At 39.8% G+C, this 18,277-nt stretch overlaps 1 protein-coding gene across 7 annotated transcripts in view; it reads left to right on the top strand.

Annotated features, from left to right (window-relative positions):
- LOC101794221 (cytosolic phospholipase A2 epsilon) overlaps positions 1–18,277 on the top strand; it is a 38,244-nt gene that overhangs the window by 4,313 nt on the left and 15,654 nt on the right. For 3 of the 7 annotated variants that reach the window (XM_038180437.2, XM_038180436.2, XM_038180435.2), the window contains 5 exons: positions 2,978–3,013; positions 8,654–8,726; positions 11,917–12,053; positions 12,327–12,458; positions 13,075–13,115. In XM_038180437.2, coding sequence (XP_038036365.1) covers positions 2,978–3,013; positions 8,654–8,726; positions 11,917–12,053; positions 12,327–12,458; positions 13,075–13,115 — 419 coding nt within the window. Of the gene's footprint in view, positions 1–2,393; positions 2,532–2,977; positions 3,014–7,924; positions 8,082–8,653; positions 8,727–11,916; positions 12,054–12,326; positions 12,459–13,074; positions 13,116–18,277 lie in introns of those variants that run through there. The other 4 variants (XM_013109254.5, XM_072038780.1, XM_072038778.1 and 1 more) reach the window with 4 other exon arrangements.

Below are 18,277 nucleotides of genomic sequence, written 5' to 3'. Positions count from 1 at the left end.
CTACAAAATCACAATTTGTTTGGGCACAAATTGCATAGGCCTTGCAGACACCAGTGATTACCTTTCCCTGAGGACAAATGATCAGCAGTTAAAGCTTTCTCACTGATGACAAGAACTTAATGTTGTTACTGGTGCTATGAGGATTCAGTGTTTAGTTCTTTCATTAACTTAGTGCATGAATAAAAATACTGTTGATCATAATTCTTGGCTTTCAAAGAGCTTTTGAAGTTCTTATCTTCCAAAGCCTTTTTGAGTGTCTGGGAAAAGCAGTGTTTAAGGAAAGGCAGCATCAGCAATGAGACTTGGTGGTGGTGATGAGTAGGAGAGTTATTTAGGGGTGTGTTTTGGGTATGGGAATAATGATGCTATTTTGAGAAAGAGAATATTAAGCTGTTCAGGAGGGAAGGTGCAGGGATTCTGGAAAAAAGAGTTGTGAAGTGGTGGTATCCTGTTTGTGGATCTTAAGTGAAGTGAGTAATAGAAAGCAATGCTGAGGCAGTCTTGTATTGGCTGTGAAATAGCTGGGATGGTATAATTGACCTGCTGTGTTTCATGGCTAAGAAATGGACCAAGTAATTGATTCTATTTGCATGAGGAGAGGGTAGGGCTCCTCTGAATCCCCCTTTCTCTGGGATAGTATCTGCTGGGATAGCTTGGGGAAATTGAGCTGAATAATCTATCCCCTTTTCATTTAATAAAGAATGTTTTACAGACATTCTAATGGAAGTAGATTCCTACTTTTTATTTTTTTAATATTTGATTTTCTGCAGGAAAATAGCCTTCTTTCTAAAGCTGGACAAACTAGTTTTGCAAGAGCAGAAATAGATGATTCTCAGCCGTGACTGCTCTGCATTAATTTGTTCATAAGCATTTAATACAGATAGAAAGTAATAAAGACAAGTTCAGGGAGAAGTTAAGAGAAGTCCGGTGTAGAGATACTAACACCCATTCAAACTATCTTTTGGTCTTTCATTCAAAGAGCCTTTCAAGTACTGCAGTTTCAGACTATGAGCCATTGTACTCTGATTCCATTTCTATTCAGAAGGCTGTGCAATGTGAGACTATGGAGTGAGTGGCAGGTTATTAGGTGGTGTAGATGGAAACTATCAGGTAGTAGCACCGTGTGTTTAGGATAAGGCCTTCTAAACACTTGTCACTGGAACATCAATGTAGAAGGAAGAGACTTGTTTGTTAAAAGAGGATTTTAGTCTAGCAACTTTCCTTGGACAACGTCCTCTCTTTCTCTGCAGCATTCCTTTGATACTGGCCTCCATGGCACAGGCAAGTACATTAGGGTGGAATCCACTGTAGTTCATGAGGTTACTTTCTTTACCCACATGAAGTGAATTAGCTACCAATATGAATGAGACTGATTTTAAAAATAAATTTAAGTTACTAAACTTTTCCTCACCATGTGCTCTGTGCCCTACTTGCATCCTGTGATGCAAGAGTGTACTTGCCTCCTCCTGTCATCAAGCACAGAGGAAGGAAAGAGTGTGGCAGAGCTAGAATCGCCTCTTGCACACTCTGAAATCTACCAGTCCGTGCACACATGCTAATTTAGGGTTATTGTAATATGCTGCTCTTACAGGCAATGAGTCAATTCACACCAGAGTAAAAAGGCAGCAGGGAGGGTTTTTTGCTCAGATGTTTCCCCTGTGGTGTCTGTTGGACCTCCTGTGAGAGTGAACCCACACAAGAACACTTTAAAGGAAGCTCTGAGGAGGAGTGAACTGTTGTGATCTCCAGGCCCATGTGGAAAAGCACAGCCCTCTCCTGCCTGACCTGTCAGCTCCTCTGTTCCACCCACTGCTTATAGCTCCTCCCTTTCCCCTCATTGTATTTAAGCTGTAACTGTAAGCTTCTTTGGACAAGGATTCTTTTTTTTGTTTCTTCCTACAGGTATACTAAATTTCTAGAAAAAGGACACCGAGCAGTTGGTGAGGTAACAGACTAACACAGAGAAGCCCAAATAGATTTAGAGAAGACAGCATCCTGCCAATGAGTTTGCTGTGGCACTGAAGTGAGTTAATCTACCTTGCCAAACTGCATGCTGCTATAGGAGGACTGCCACAGGTACTTGAGTTTAGGGTTTGGAAAGCAGCTGTTGAGACCTCTCCCTAGTACCCTACAGTACTATGGTAGCTGTGATTTGGTTAGTAGCAAGCGCTTCACTTGAGGGTTAGAATTGTATAAATGCAAAACTTCATTAACAGTAGTATTTCCTAGAAAGCAATCCTTGGGCAGAAAGTGGTTTCAGTGTCCCCCAAAAACATGACAGTGGGTAGAAATCTCTGTGTTCTACTGACTCAGCTGAAGTGTTCTAATAGGCTGCAAGAAGCAGGGAGGGGACTGCCTAATGACTGCAAGTAATTAAGGGGTGGGGCGGGACAGCCTGGTCATAAAATCCCTATTTCTCCACCTCTAATCTGCATGAGGAGTTCCTGCCAGCCCATTTGGCTCAGTATCTTTTGTCACTGGACTTACATGCAACTGGGGCTGCAATGGGATCAAATTTAAGTTCAAATGAGGTAAGAATAAAGGCCCACAGTAATCATAAAGTGGGTGAAATTGATTTTTCCAGTTCAGTTGGTCATAACAGAACAAGCTGTTTCAGGTGTATGGGCAAGCTAGGAAAAGCAAGTTTGCTCTTCCTTGGATCTCATGGTTGCAAGTTTTTTTTTTTTTTTTTACTCTAACCTTATATAAAACCTTGTGGCATGTATATTTTCAAGATAAGTTTTAGGGCTAGCAGTGTTACTTACTGTGCTTGCTTAAAAGAAAAGCTTCAAGTCAAGGTAACAACAAGCTGGCATAGAGTTGTTGTGGGTTTAGTAATCAGTAAAGCACCTAATGACTGTCATTAATACATGTAGCCCTAAGTATGTTTTTGAATGGGAGATGTTTTTAAATGTCAGTCTAAAATAGAAGTTGAACATGTAGTTTTCTTAACTTTGCCTTGTGTTGTTTTTCCTAGACTTTTACGGGCACCTCAGCGACAGCAGAGAGAACGGTAGGTAGTTATTAGTTGGCCCTTCATTAAATGCTGTCGAGTGCCGAATGTAAAGCACTAGAAAAAATGTTGGGAATTCAATGGCTTGGGGGAAAACTGTACTGGCCTATTTACTGAACGTGGAAAGGCTGAGATGCAACTTCAGCTCTAGGTGAAATATTGCCTTGGTTTTCAGATGCTTATGATACTGTTGTGCTATATCTGGGCCGGTTTGTACTTTACATGTTTTCATTCTTGAATTCCTGCCTTCTTTCGTATATTGATTTCCTGGGATGAAATGGCCACTTGCATGGGCATTTTGCCTTCATAAGGAGGCTGTATTTGAGTGGGTCTTTCAGTTGCTCTTAGTGCTCCAGTGTTTCTTGTAGTTTTTCTTTGCATTGTAATGACCTGTTGTAGAACTTGACATTCACTGTGCAATATAGTGATAGAAAACACAACCTCAGAACACGTAAAACTGCAGTAAATGTGTCATGTTTTGTATCTCTGGTCTCATTAGCCTGGTAGTGGGAGGTGAGAGGGAAGAGGAACAGGGTGTTTTTTAGAGATTGAACTGAGGATGTATACTTTGTGCAGGCAAATAAAAACTTCCTGGGCAGATGGTAGATGTTTATGTTAAGACATATTAGCATAGAGGAAAATATGTCAGAAAAGATGTTAGGAGTCAGCAAATGGGGGCAGTGGCATCAGAACAGGATTGTCTTCAGAAACTTACCATGGGCTTGATGCTCTTGCCCTGCTCCAGTGATGTGGTGGTTTACCAGATGGGTTTGTTTTGAGCTTTGGTTGCACGTGATTCTAGTGGAAGTTTGTGGTGTTATGGAGGCTCTCCCAAACGATAATTTTGGTCCTTATCTCATGAATGTTTGCTGTTATTCATGGTATCTGATGCCTGATTTTGCCTGAGAGCCACTTGATGCCTTCTGTGTTCAGTCAAAGAGAAATGCTATGGCAAAACAAGACTTTGTGGAGTTTATTCAAGATGTAGCTTCTAAAATGATGTTTAGGCTTCTGTGTATAGACTCCCAGTCCCTCTATGCTAGTGTCCTATAAATTGTTATTGTTAGTCCTGTAAGCTCAGCCTGTGTTTACAGGATCTTTTTCTTTTTTTATTTTTTTTCCTTAGTATTTTTTATTTCGTTTATAAGGTGTGAGATCTGTATAGTTCAGTTTGGTTTAGCCATGCTAAATACTTTAAAGACAAAAGTGAACACAGTAAATATGATATAGAGTAGGAGTTTCCTTTCAAGAAGGAAACTGACATCTTTCAGAAGTCTCTTTCAGGAAGAGCCTGACTCTTCAGGGCTCCCAGAGACAGAAATCAGTAAGGGTCTGACACTTCATCCCTCTCCCCTCCCCCCCTTTATTTCACATGGTAGGTAGTAGTTGGTAAATATGTAAACATGGTAGGAATGGCAAGTATTTAAACATAAAATATCTGCTTTGTTTTGTGTCACTTCATAGCTCAGTAAGGAGAACAGCTTTTTTTACTGGTCAATTTCAGGGCAACCCATGGAATGTCTGATTAAAACTTAAATGGCCATTTAAATTAAAAGGATAATATAAAACATTTGGTGGAAAAATGTAGGTAGTGACCCTAAATTCAGAAACAAAACAAACCAAGCAAACAGTAATTTGAGTAACCAAAAAGTTGTTTCTTTGTATCATATCAAAATAACGTAGGCTAACATGTTCTTGACAAAAAGCCATGTTGAACTGTGGAAATATTTAACTCATTTTCTCTTCTGAGTTTTGGATTTGTTCTATTGTGGGTTTTGAGCTGTGGAGTCACAAACAGGAAGAGAAAAGGAAAACCACGTGAAAAAGTGGCTTAAGACTGCCAGATTTTTTACATAGCTTTTGGAAAAAGCCAGGCCTTGATTCAATGCTGCTCCATTTGGTCTTATTCTGGGACAACCCCAGTGAGCTCCATTGATTTTTAACAAGACCCAGCAATAGGATATTTTAAATTGGGTGGACTAAATACAAAACACACAGTACAAGGAAAGTGTTTCTTATGCATCTGACCTTGCCTGAGGTGGTAGACATAGTAACATAATTAAATGATTCTGTGAAATCCTGCCCACCCTTGAGGCTCCAAAACTCTTTGAAGTTAAAAGGTGCCACAGACCTGACAGAGGTCAGAACCAAGGCAAGAGGTCAGAACCAGTCTTTCTGACAGGGCTGAGCGTTTTCTTTGTTGGTCTTTACAAGTTTTTAGTTAGTAATGAAATTTCAATTTCTTTTTTGAAGGGAAAGCTAAAGGAAGAGCACTATGCTCCAAATATATCTGACACACTGTTTTACAAGGATAATTGCCTTTTCACTTGATTTATCTTGGGAATGTTTTATGTGTTTCACTTTAGTATCCCCAAGGAAAAAAAATCTGTAAAAGACAAAAGTCTTTTGCACTTCTGTAGAAATGTAGAAGGAATTTTACTCAAATATAATGCTTTTACAGCCCAGTTAGGTTACTTGTGTTCTTATAGATAAACACTCATGTTCACTCATCGTGAACAGTTCCATTGACTTCCCAGGGAACAGATATGTAAGGGTTGCACAAATGTGCCACAGGACTTAATTGAACTTTTATCTGACGTAGGATAGTGTGACGAAGTCCTGCTCTTGTAATCTCATATTTAAGTAGCTTCAACAGTGATTATTAAAATGCCTGGCTTGTGTTTCCGGTTGATGAGGTAACAATCAGGTCTTAGACTAAATAAATAGAGAAGCCGAAAGTTGAGTCATGTGTAATAGCTGACCTTGGAGGCTTCTGGCCTCAGAATTCACCCAGACTATGATACATGGCCATCATCAGATTAAAGGGAAATATTTAAATGGAAAGATGCAGGAGTTGGAATCAATGATCCTTGTGGGTCCCTTCCAACTCGGGTATTTTATGATTTGGAAGTCATTGTGTAAGAACAGATGATCCAGTTTAAGATATGCCCCTCTGTTTTTTTTTTTCTGTGTGGCTTTGAGGAAGTTGCTAAATGTAACAAAGCATTCAGACACTTAAATTTAGGAGCTATAAGGTCTGATTTCTAACTTTCTGCAGCCCGGAGTGAGGCATTGAGGACTGATTTAATATATTTGGAGAGTTAGGTGCACCAGAATGGGAACTGTAATACCTGAGCAGGGAACCTTGTAAGTAGGTATGTCCAGCTCATGGGGAAAGCTGAGCACAGGAGCATACATCTTTAATCCGATCTCTGCATGTTGCTTAGAGCTATAGTGAGATACCACTATCTACCCTACCTGACAAGCAATATATAGCCCTTGGGTTTGCTGAAATATCCCGCAACTGACACTTCAGGTGCTTCTAAACTGTGCACTGTGAAACTGTGCCCTGTAGTATGGTCTGAGCAGGCTGATGTTTCATTAAATAGAACGAATGTGCCTGTGCCAGTGACTGCTCTGACCCTTCTGCCAGTGGCTCACTGGCCTTCAGCTCTGTCTCTTCAGGTCCCCTGTGGACCTCCAGGGAAGTGGGAGAGGGATACACCAGGGGTTAACCAGGTTAACCTCATTGCTGAGGACAAGGATCTGCTTCATCACATTGTGTTAGGGTATAATGTCATGTCATGGTTCCATTTGGTTAATTTTGTCCAAGTGTTGTGAAACTCTTCAGGATAAGGCTAGTTATGCAGCTGGAAAGACATGCTCTGTCCAAGTGTGTAGTGTGTATGAAGGAGACTGTATGAAGGAGATGGTTAGTTAACATCAGCAAAATCATTTTTACTTTTGCTTCTTGTGAATAATATCAGCACTTCTGATGAAAAGTAATCATGGTTGCATCAAGACACTTTATGTTTACCTTATTAGGGTGTAGTACGAATAGTCTATGAATATAGGCATGAGAGAATTTATGAGGAAATTTAACATTTGCTTACCAGTTGGTATATGTGGAGAGATTACACACACTTTTGGGGCACAAAACATCCATTTCTGGTCTAAAATAGAACCAGTATACTCAAAGCTAAATATCAATTTAAAGAAAACGGTGAGATAAATGATTATATACATACACACACACTCTGGTTTTAAAAGTAAAAATGGTACAAATGAAACAGATGTTAATATGGAAGGGGAGAGAAACATGTTAAGTAGTTATCCTCCAAGTGAAATGAGGAAAAAGTTTAATTATAGCCTGAGGAATAAGACACATTAATATTACGCACAGAATTGCAGAATGGTCTGGGTTGAAAGGGACCTTAAAAATCATGTAGTTCCAACCCCCCCCCCCCCCCCCCCCCACCATGGGCAGGGGTACCTCCCACTAGACCAGGTTGATCAAAGCCTCATTTATCCTGGTCTTAAACACTTTAAGGGATGGGGCATCCACAGCTTACCTGGGCAACCTGTCTCAGTGTCTCCCTGAACTCACTACTCTTTAAGTAAAGGATTTCTTCCTGACATCTAATGTAAATCGAAACTCTGCCCTCTTTTAGTTTAAAACCATTACTCCTTGTCCTATTGCTACACTCCCTGACAAAGAGTCCCTCCCCAGCTTTCCTGTAGGTCCCCTTTAGGTGCTGGAAGGCTGCATTGAGGTCTCTGCAGAACTTTCTCTTCTCCAGGCTGAATAACCCAGCTCCGTCAGCCTGTCCTCACAGGAGAGATGCTCCAGCCCTCCAGTTGTCCTTGTGGCCTTCTGGACTCATGCTAATACTCCCATTCCCTTCTTGTGCTGTGGGCCCCAGAGCTGAATGCAGTGGTCTCAGGAGAGCAGAGCAGAGGGGGAGAATCACTTCCCTTGCCCTGCTGGCCATGCTTCTTTTGATGCAGCCTAGGATGTGGTTGGCTTTCTGGGCTGCAAGTGCACATTGCTGGCACATGTTTCATCAACCAACACCACCATGTTCTTCTCTTCAGGGCTGCTCTCAATGCATTCCCTGTCCAGCTTGTAGTTGTGCTTAGGGTTGTCCTGGCTCAGATGCAGGACTTCGCACTTTGCCTTGTTGAATCTCATGAGGTTCACACAGGCCTGCCTCTCAAGCCTATCAAGGTCTCTCTAGACGGCATCCCTTCCCTCAGGCGTGTCAACAACAACACAAGATGTTATGAGGTATTAAAAAATTAGTATTTCTTAGCTTAAGGTGTTTTATAACCAGTAGAGTTGTGAGTTAATTCCCAGGATTGTTTCTGGAAAGAGTTTTGTATCTTTCTGTTTGGAATTAGGGCTGAAGATCAGAGCCCTTGTGAGAAATATCTCCAGACTGTCAGCTCCATTTCTGGATTTTTAGACTGTGTATGGAAGCTTGTGCTGCTCACTTACATCTACCTGCACAGCTACTGACAGCTACTCCTGTCTCACAGACAGTCTACTATATTGTAAGCCATGTGCGTAGGACCTGAGGATGCTGAGAAGTACGCTTTAGGGGTGTTCACTGTGATAGTTAAAGAGCAGTGTTAGAAAGAACTGATCCTTATCAAACTAAACTCAGCAGCTGTTCTCAACTCATAGGGGTTTGAAGTCTGCTGCTGCTTTAACAGACCTGAAAAGGGTTCTGAGCAAAAAAATTTATCTAGTTTTTCAAACTGCTCCGGTTCTTCTAACTTCAGGGTTACAGCATGTGTTATTCTGACTATAGATTACCATACTCGTCTCAATGTTGTCTTTTTTTAATTGTTGTGCAGAGACCGGTATCTCCTTTCAACTTGCTGACTGTAAAAATACTAAGAGTGAGGAACGTACGGAAGGCAGACTTACGTGAGTACTTATGCAATTGTCAAATACTTCTTACAGTTTCTTAAAGTAAATATTTGGTCATCATTATGGTCTTTAAATTGTGTGCCAATACTGTAAATAAATGTAAAATAAATGTAAATAAAATAAATCAAAGATGCATAGTCCATAATATTTTCTCCAAAATCTTGCTGAGCATAGCTAAAAATTCGTTGTCTTTTGGTACACTCAGTGTCATGCAGTGCGTCATAGTTTCTTAGGAAACCAACTGTAAATTTCAGTTGATGTAATATACATATATTTTGAGATGTTATGTGGTGTGCTGGGTCAAGAGTAGGGGGAAAAGTTGTTGGAAGTTGGATTTGGTGGTTGCTGATAGGACTAATGTTGTTGGAAGTTGTGCAACAATTATTTTTGAATGAGTGATTACTATCAGAACAAATCTGTTTCACTCACCTGTGGTATTCTTTGTTACTTAACCCCGCGCTTTACACAGTGTCATAATAGTGAACTTATTTATCGGGTACCTCATATTTTCCAGCTATAAAAAATTTGCTACAATTTACTGGATTCTCTATTTACTGCTTATATCTTGATGCTTGTTAATCTAGAAATTAGGGATTATCATTTTTTTTGGTAATTTTTGCCATGTAATTTGAAAATATGATTTGATTCATTAGACACAGAGACTTATAAGATATAGAGTTCTGGATTTCTTAGAGATTAAAGATATATTTTAATTTTTTTTAAAAGATGTGGACTTAGTTGTAGGCTTATAGTTGTATACCCTGCCTCTTTATTTAACAACTACAACAAAAAAACAGATGTTCAAATGCCTAAATGGTGATTTACATCAACCAAGTATGTGATCCGACCAGGCAGTCACTGCAATTGCATCTGCAACCCTGCATGCACAATTGTGTGTGCATTTGTCTACTCCAGGTTCCCTGCTTATGCTCCAGTTCATTGTGGTTGTCCTTCCCAGGAACAAATTACTCACAATTGCTCCTTACCACTGTGAATAGTATTGCCTTTCTTCATGAAGGCTACTAGTTTGTCTGTCACAACATAATGTTTTATTTCCTTGTGTTCAGGTCCCAAGACTGTATACATGTAGTGTCCTTATTCCCTTAAAATGTACTAAATTCCAAACTTGGGTTTGGCTTTCCAGAGATCTGTTTAAGTGTATTTGGCAGAGAGATTTGAAAACTCTCAAGCCAGAGTATTTTCTCATCTGAAAACTTATTTTTTGAGGAAACTCAGATTATTGTAGGGAGAAGTAAGTTTTGTGTCTTTTTGTCTATAGTGGGAAGGATATGGCAAATAGGCTTTACCTGTTCTGAGATTAAAAAAAATTGAGAATGTAAATGTTTTGGTTAGTTTTCATCAAAGCCTCAGTGTTTTCAAGTGCAGGAAAGTATCCCTTTTCTACCTTTTTATTTACAGTTAATGGTAACTGTAGGCTTTTTGTTACAATGCTGAGTTAATATTTTCCTTCTGATTTAGCTTTCCTAATTTTCTGATTAAACTGGGGTGTTTCCCATTTCAGTTTTTTCATATTTTCTTATTGAAGTACTTGTGCTTAATTTATTGAGGAAAATCTTTCTTCCTGGTGTTTGAGTTTGCCATCACTATATATTTTACTAGTGAAAAATAAACATACTTTAAAAATATTTATCCCCTACTATTGTTACAGAGTAAGACAACTTTAATAGATGTAGATGTAGGCCTGGAAATTAGACTGTTTTGGACCTGACACTGATGTATTATAGGATCCTGGGCAAGTTATTCAAGTTTTCTCAAGGAACTTGCTTAATCCTTACATTGCCACTCTGAGGTAACTAATCAGTGTGTGTCAAGCTCTTTGAAAATGGAGGCTCTAGTATTAATCACCAAGAACTATTTCAATCTTCATCTGCCCACACTTGTGCCTCTGATGAAGGTCTTTGGTTTTGCTTTTCTGATCACAACTGGCTAAGGGCACCAACTGGAAATGCTGTCCTTCCCATGGTTGTTACCAAGCTTTTTCTGACTGCTGTAGTATGGATTAACTGCATGATAAGGTCACAGCTTGGGAAAAATACACCTGCTAGAACAACCTAATTCTGTAGCTGTTACTAAAAGATAAAGAGGAAATACATGAAGAAAATTGTACATAATATGATGTAATAACACTGCTACAGGTTTGGGGCATGATGCAGGAATTAACTATGGGTTGAATTATTTGACCTCTTCTGACTCACAAGGTTCCTGTGAGAATCAGATGACTGATTAAACATTGCTAACATAAAATTTGGAGAATATGAAACGCATTACAGGTACGAGACCAAGGCCACTGGAGCCTGTATCAAGATTCTGTAAGTCACTTCGTGGTGATTTTCCCTCCGGGTGTAGGGAATACCTCCAGGTGTACGTCAGAATACGGTACAAGCTAACATCTCTCCTGGTGTTTCCTTTCCCAGACAGGAGTGATGGCAAGATTTTTCCAGTTCGCAGATAGAGTAGTAGAAAGGAGTAGAATAAACAGTAACTTGTGATGAAAGAAGAATTCATGAGAAAGACAAAGCTTCTAAAAATTCTCAGATACATTAATATGAAATTGTCACATTCTGGTTTGTGACAAGGAAATTAAATTTTTCAGTTTTAATGGGGGGAACTCTTTTTGGCCTAAATAAACAAATAAAATTTGTCTTCATTTAAACAAGCAGCTGGGGAGGGCATGCTAGAAGACAAGTCTATTTCCAACCCAGATCAAAGGCTGAGGTGTGTTGCCTGAGCTATAGATTAGCCATCCTAGCTCTGATTTGAGTGTATGTGGGAGAGGGCATATGCTCTTAACTATCCTTGTGTTATGGCAACATTAACCTACGCTCTGCCCCAGTCGTTTGGACAATCATGAGTATTGAGTTATATGCAGTATGGATAGATGTGCCTGTACTACATGTGGAGTGCAGTGCTATTTCAAATAAAAAGTAATATTTTAAAAGAAAAATGAGTTTGACTAAAAGTGAAAAGATAAGAACGAGCGTGACAAATGTGTGAGGATGTTTGTTTTCCAGTGAGTGCTCCATTGTATTATTTATTCATTAGTCTATGTAATTTAGGAAAAAAATCCCCTACTGTGTTATCTCAAACTTCCTAGTGTTAAAGGTACACATTGCAGTAATTCTTTTTCTAGACGCATTGTCATTCTGCTTATCTTTTTGTTATGCAGTCACCCTTTCAGATTGCTATGTGACGCTGTGGTTGCCTACTGCCTCAACTGAGAAAGTTCGCACCAGAACCATCAGAAACAGCAAAAACCCAGTCTGGAATGAAGCTTTCTGCTATAAGATTGACCGACGAGTCAAGGTAATGAAAATAAATGTTTTTCAAAAGTTTTTCACTATTCATTATCTGCAGATAGTAAATAGATGATGCAAAACTACAGTTACATCCTCCTTGGTATTCTGTTCTAGCTATTTGCTGCTTAATCATTCAGTCTTCAGAAACAGTAAGAAGCAACTTCCTCTTCTGAAACTGGAGAGGAAAAAGAAATCCTAGTCTTGAGATTTTCCTGCCTTATGAAGCACTTTGAAAGATGATGTAGAAAAAGGTTATAAAATTCTTAAACTCTTTTTACAGAATGTACTGGAGCTAAAGGTTTGTGATGAAGACACAATCACCAGGGACGATGAACTCTGCACAGTTCTCTTTGACATAGATAAACTCACCGTAGGACGTACTGTTCGAGTGAAGTTTCAGCTGAATCCACTGGTGAGCAATGGAATCAGTGAGAACAAAAGCAAATTCTGTCATTCCACCTAAGCATATCCTCATAGTGTTTTATTACTAAAAAAATTAAAATTAAAATCTACTTGAAATGTATTTTCCCGCTATTATAAACAAGAAATAAAATCCCTGTAGCAATGCTCCATGCTAGTCGATTTGCATAAGAACAAATCTATATGTTCAAATTCTAAGCAGCTAGAAGTAATTGTCCTGTTGCCTTCATCCAGAATATATCAGGCACAGTGTGTTGGTTCTTGGTAGAAGTTCTGAATTCTCATCCAGTTTGAACTGTCATAACAATAACACAGCTTTTTGTGGGAATCCAAATCTGAAAAATTGGTGTTTTAGCAGAATAATCAGATTGTACATCTTCGTGCTTTATATGAGCTCCAGATGTCAAAATAGTAGTTTTAGCAAATGTTTTTTCAGTATCTTGAATATCTTCATTTGGCAACACAATTTCTTTTGCAAAATATTCTTATGTTCAGGGAATTTTCCCAAGTGCTATTATAAATATACATTTTACAAAAGATAAGCAACTAGTGTGAGGGAAGCTATGAAGAAAAGTAATATACCATTCTTCCTTTTTCCCTTCTTTCAGGCACGTGAGGAACTGGAGGTGGAGTTCACATTGCAGAACACGTGAGTAAAGTCCTAAATTCTATATAAACTGTTGTATTCAGTGTAAAAAGTTAGGAAAGCTGGCTCATCTGTGACAGTGCTTCTCAAACCTACATTCTCTGAACACAGTATCTACATATTTTCATTTGAGTCTAGTAAATTGGGATTACAGAATACAGATTTTTAGGTTTTAAATATCTGAAAAAACCATTTTTTTGCCCTGTTTGGCTAGTATTTCTGGGGTGACTAATACCTCCTGGACACCTAATTTCTCATGTCCTCTTTTCCTCATTGGATTACTACATGAAGAAGGACAAGGAGATCTACATTATTCAAGAATCTTTGACCCTTAGAAGAAGAAATGCCAAAACTTAATATCTTGTCTCTTTTGAGGGAAAGTTGCTTTTCAAATCCACAGAGTTTTTTTTAAAAAAAAAAAAAGCTTTCCTGTAACTTGATATATTTAGCTCATCTGGTTACACACAGGGAGATGTGGTAGACTTGATTATCAGTTCCAGCAAGGAGAGGAACTAAATATTCTGCATAAAGATCAAGTTCACTGTGGGAGGCTGAGGACCGAGGAACCAGGAAAACTGGAGGAGCAGCACTAGCTTCACTTGTTCAGCTTGAAAGCTGGCAGTGGAGCTCAGGTGTTTAACTGTTTAGGGAACACGTTTGCTTCAGTGAACTTATACTGTGCGGAAATTTAAGCCTGTTGCACCACCTGAAGAGGGAGTCTGAGGCAGGGTTGTATTTATCTCCATAATATGCTATATGACTGAGGGCAGTTATTTGAAAGGATTTCTGTTATCAGTTTGATCCATGATACTGGACTGAAAGTTTTGTTAAAACTCCCTTAGAGGTGGGAGGTATTGTTGAGACCTTGACCAGGTATTTGGGTCACCTTGGGAGGCTTGTCATAATATCTTGGTGAAGAATTTGAATAGTGTGTTTATTCCTGCTAGAAATTAGGAATTTCTGGAGAAAGAGCAGTTTTTCAGTATTATGAATGCAGAAGTCCCTTTTCACAAGACAAAGGCTATCAGAGATAAAAAACAGTCCTAGATTCTCCTATTACAGCTCATGGAAACTCACCAGTGTGGGTTGGTTGTTGTTTACTGTGTACGTAAACTGTCAGAAGGCCCTGCACCAGGACAAATGGTGCCTATCACAGCTTGGTGTCATGAAATCAATAATGGTAATGGGAAAGGAGCTGCAGTAGATATCCCACATGGTCTATCCAAGATATTTCTAGTTAGAGGATGACTTGTGAAGTTGGTACATAAAGTCATACGTGTACTCTTGTTTATCCTGTTTTGTTTTTTTTTTTTTTTGATGAGGGACGTCTGAGCAGGTTTTCTGGCTTGGGTATTGTGCAGGGGGGGGTTTGTATATGGGGCGAAAGCTGGAATTCTTGAAGCATGTGAGTGCTGGCTTTGTGTGAAACTATTATTTTGGACCTTGCAGCCAGCTGCATTTTCCCGAAGGCATGTTTTATAGATAAAGTCAGAGATGAACCAATTTCTGCAGTTTGTCAGAGTGAGAATTCTCCTGTTTGGAAGATGATATTTGGGCCTATGCAAGTAAGAAGGACCTTTGGTGGTCCCAAGGAAGAGGTTTTCAAAAAAGGATCAAAATCATGAATCAGTTGCTACAACAAGAACACTTCTGATTCACTTCTTTATTGAGTGTGGTGTCTCAGTGACTAATGTACTAATTTTGACCTGGAAAAGGATTTTTTCCCTCTCAATGTAGAAAAATGTGATGTCAGGAATAATAAAGGAAAGGGATGGTAGACTAAAATTAGAGAACATGGGGTGCATTTACCTTTGTTAGACTTTTTCAGAGCTCTCTAGTTTGAAATACTGAAATAGCTGAGATGGGTTACCAGAAAGCTATGGACCAAACTGACCTCGTCTGTGTTGAACAAGCTCAGCAGGTTTTGGCAAGAGAACAGAGCTCAGTGGCCAAATTAAGATCTTTGGTGGTCCAGAGAGGGATAAAATGAGATACTAACTTTGAAACAAAAGCTGACTTATTCTCCCATTGAGAAGGACACCCATATTGTGAGTTGACACCAGGAAAAGGAACAGCATCCAGGAACAACTGTGGACTTACCCTGTGGAGAGACTGAAGTATGTTTGTCACTGTTTTCCTGATGAGATGCTGTAGTACAGTCAGAAATAACAAATGAGACCTTCTTGCTGAATGGAAACTGAGGAGGCTGGGTTCCCCAAATCAAGGTTTAAATCAAGGTTTAACTGTTGAAACTTGAGGGGAAACTGGTGGCTGGTGAGCCAAAACCAATGGAGGGGACACAACAGAGCTTTGAAAGAAAGTACAGAGGAAAAGATCTCTTCAGAAAGGGATCACTGGCTATTTAGTGATTTGAGAACCAAATAGAAGACTGTGTAAGTGCCTCTTCCCATAATGTTTGCAGACACTTTAAACAGCTATCCCAAAAGCATTGCTGGTCTGAAGTGTTGACAGAGATTACAGATAATTTTCAGATGGGGACGACCAACTATATTGATGTCAGGAAGTATAGCTTACCATGCAGTGCAGTTTCCACAAATCTGATATTGTGATGAGAAAAATGGCAATATGCTTTCATTCTTTTTTTAATATGGCAGTTTATCTTGGAAGTGATTACCATCAGCATATTGTCCAACACTACTTACCTGAAGTAGTTCCTTTCACATCTTAATTCCAGACTACAGGTTACCAATTACAAAAATTGCCATATTAGCCCATTCTTCCTTTCTAGCACTTCAGATAAACAATATCATACATGAAGTGTAACCCCAGGCCAAGAAAGTTTCCTGGGTTGCACCTACAATAATGGCTTTGTCACTCGCTTATTTTAGTTTGCCTATTGACCTCACTGCAAAAATTGTGTTTTGGGTTACTTTTATGAAACACTGTTGTAAAAAGTCCCTCATGATACATCATTGATCATTCTGAAATCGGTTCTGGCGTTCATTCGAGTTATCTTTGGCTTAAAATGTAAGAAAACTTCTACTTTAACTTCGTTTCCACAACTGCGTCATGAATACCTTCTCTAGTTTTGCCTGACTTGCGTCACTGCCTGCAGTACCTGCAAATGCACCCCTCTTTGCTGCCACTACCTGTGGCAGGCACTGAGCCAGACGTTTGATCCTAACAACACAGAGGAAGGTATGCTCCTTCCTCCAAGTGCCTTTTCACCAGCAACCAAGCCAAGGGATTGCAAACACCCGTTTTATGGGCCCATAGCACGAGCCCAGCTGGCGTGAGAGCTGCTGCTCTTGAGCAGCAGTGACAGAAAAGGTAAGGTCATTGTACACAGGTTGCAGATTTGCATATCTTAGTGCTTCTTGTGTTAGTTTGTGGTGATTATTAATGGTAACATGGGCTTTCTCCCTTGTGTTTCAACTGCTAGGGTCCAGCAACAACACGAGCCTTTACGAATTGCTACGGGGACAGGATCCCGCTGGACTAGGTGGCTTCGCTCCCTCAACATCCCTCTCCCCTCTGACTTTTACTGAAGACTTAGGCCTGGTATTAAGTGGCCACAAAGACTTCTGATGAACTAAAAGGTACTTTGAATTTCCAAGGAGAGGTCTGAGGGGTGCAGGGTATTTCTGGGTCTGATGATTTTCTTTTTGGCCTATTTCTATCTTCCAGAAACCCTGAGTTGAGGAGGCGCATCTCTAACAGTTCTTAGAAGAATGAAGGACTACTCTTATACAACCTTTCCCATCAGCTCTTCCCTTCTGTTATTTTTTTCCGAATGTGAAAGTATTTAAAACAAAGCCCACCTAACAAAAATAAATGTAAATAGATGTACAAAAAGTTGTATAGAACTTGAATGTTAATTATTGAAATATGGCAAACACATGATTTTTAGAAAATAAAAACCTCTTTTTCTTTCTGTAGTTTGGCTGTGTTGCTTTTGAGAAATTTCCCCCCCCTCTGCATGTGGGGAACAGCAGCTCATGCCAGCAGTCTGGTTTGGGCACTGCTGACAAAACTCTGCGTGGGCTGAGTCTCAATCCACCAAGGGTTAAGTGTGCTGTTCATATTTGTATTTGTGGCAGGAAGTCACAAGTCCTCAAGGAGTACTTAAAGCAGAAGTTTTAAGTCAAGGAATGCGTCCACCAAAGAATTTTTGAGGCTAATAGAGTTTTCTTTATTGAAATCATACCACCCTCCATCTGTCAGGTCATCAGAAAAGTAGACAGCAGTGTGTGGAAAGCACTAAAAGAATGGGAAGCTGTATCCATGAAAGAACTAAAATATTGTTCATAGGTATCCAAAAATCCAGATTCTCAGGTGAAACAGTATGGTTTTCTACTCTAAATTGGAGCTGTAATCTCAGAACTCATGTGGCTGTAACTTCCTGACAATGTTGACTGTTTCATTATGAACCAGGTATGACTGAAGGAGGATAAGAGGATGTGATCTGGAGCAGGTGTTGCAGATGCCTGGGATGTGAAATGATTCCCTGGGTCACAAAGTCCACCACAGTCTTAGGCACCTGTTCAACAGATATGCAGTGGGGGAGGCATCCAGGTGTCTGTTCCTGGCTTCCCCTGCTGCAGGCCACAGTGTGCTCCCAGTTCTCTTAATAGAACTGAGATCTGCATTATAAAGACCACAAATCACAAGCTGTGATAGAGCAGAGAGCAGAAGTGTTAGTATGTGTAATGAGGGCTGTGTGATAGCAGACTGTTAGGGAAACTATCAGATAGTAAGTGTCCTGTGCTTTGAATAGCAGAAGCCTTCAAACTCAAGGTCTAAAAGCTGAAGGCATAATGTGGAGTAACCAACAGATGACAGCAGCTGGGCTTTACAGCTGTGTCCACACAACTGACCTCCTTCTTCCCCCCGGAGGGACATCTTGTCTGTCAGCACTTAAAGCCTGTGCTATCCTTGCTCTTCTTAGGAGTCTCCTGAGCTGTTCTGTGCAACAGTACGTGTTCTTCCCCACCCTGCTTGAAGGGTGGAAGAAGCTTTGGACCTCCTAATTATCAGTCTAACTTTACGCTTTGCTGATACCAGTAACTGAAATAATACTACGCTCTACTGGGTGCTTATCTCCATAGAGGGATATCTTTTGCTATCTTTCCACCTTCATTTTACCAGGATATGCAGGCTGAAATCTGCTAAACTCTTTCTCTGCTTTCCTTAAATTACTTAAT

The sequence above is a fragment of the Anas platyrhynchos genome, chromosome 5 (assembly GCF_047663525.1).
Source record: "Anas platyrhynchos isolate ZD024472 breed Pekin duck chromosome 5, IASCAAS_PekinDuck_T2T, whole genome shotgun sequence".
Taxonomy (NCBI): Eukaryota; Metazoa; Chordata; class Aves; order Anseriformes; family Anatidae; genus Anas; species Anas platyrhynchos.
The sequence above is the reverse complement of the archived record's forward strand: the minus strand, read 5'-3'. Positions and strand labels throughout refer to the sequence as shown.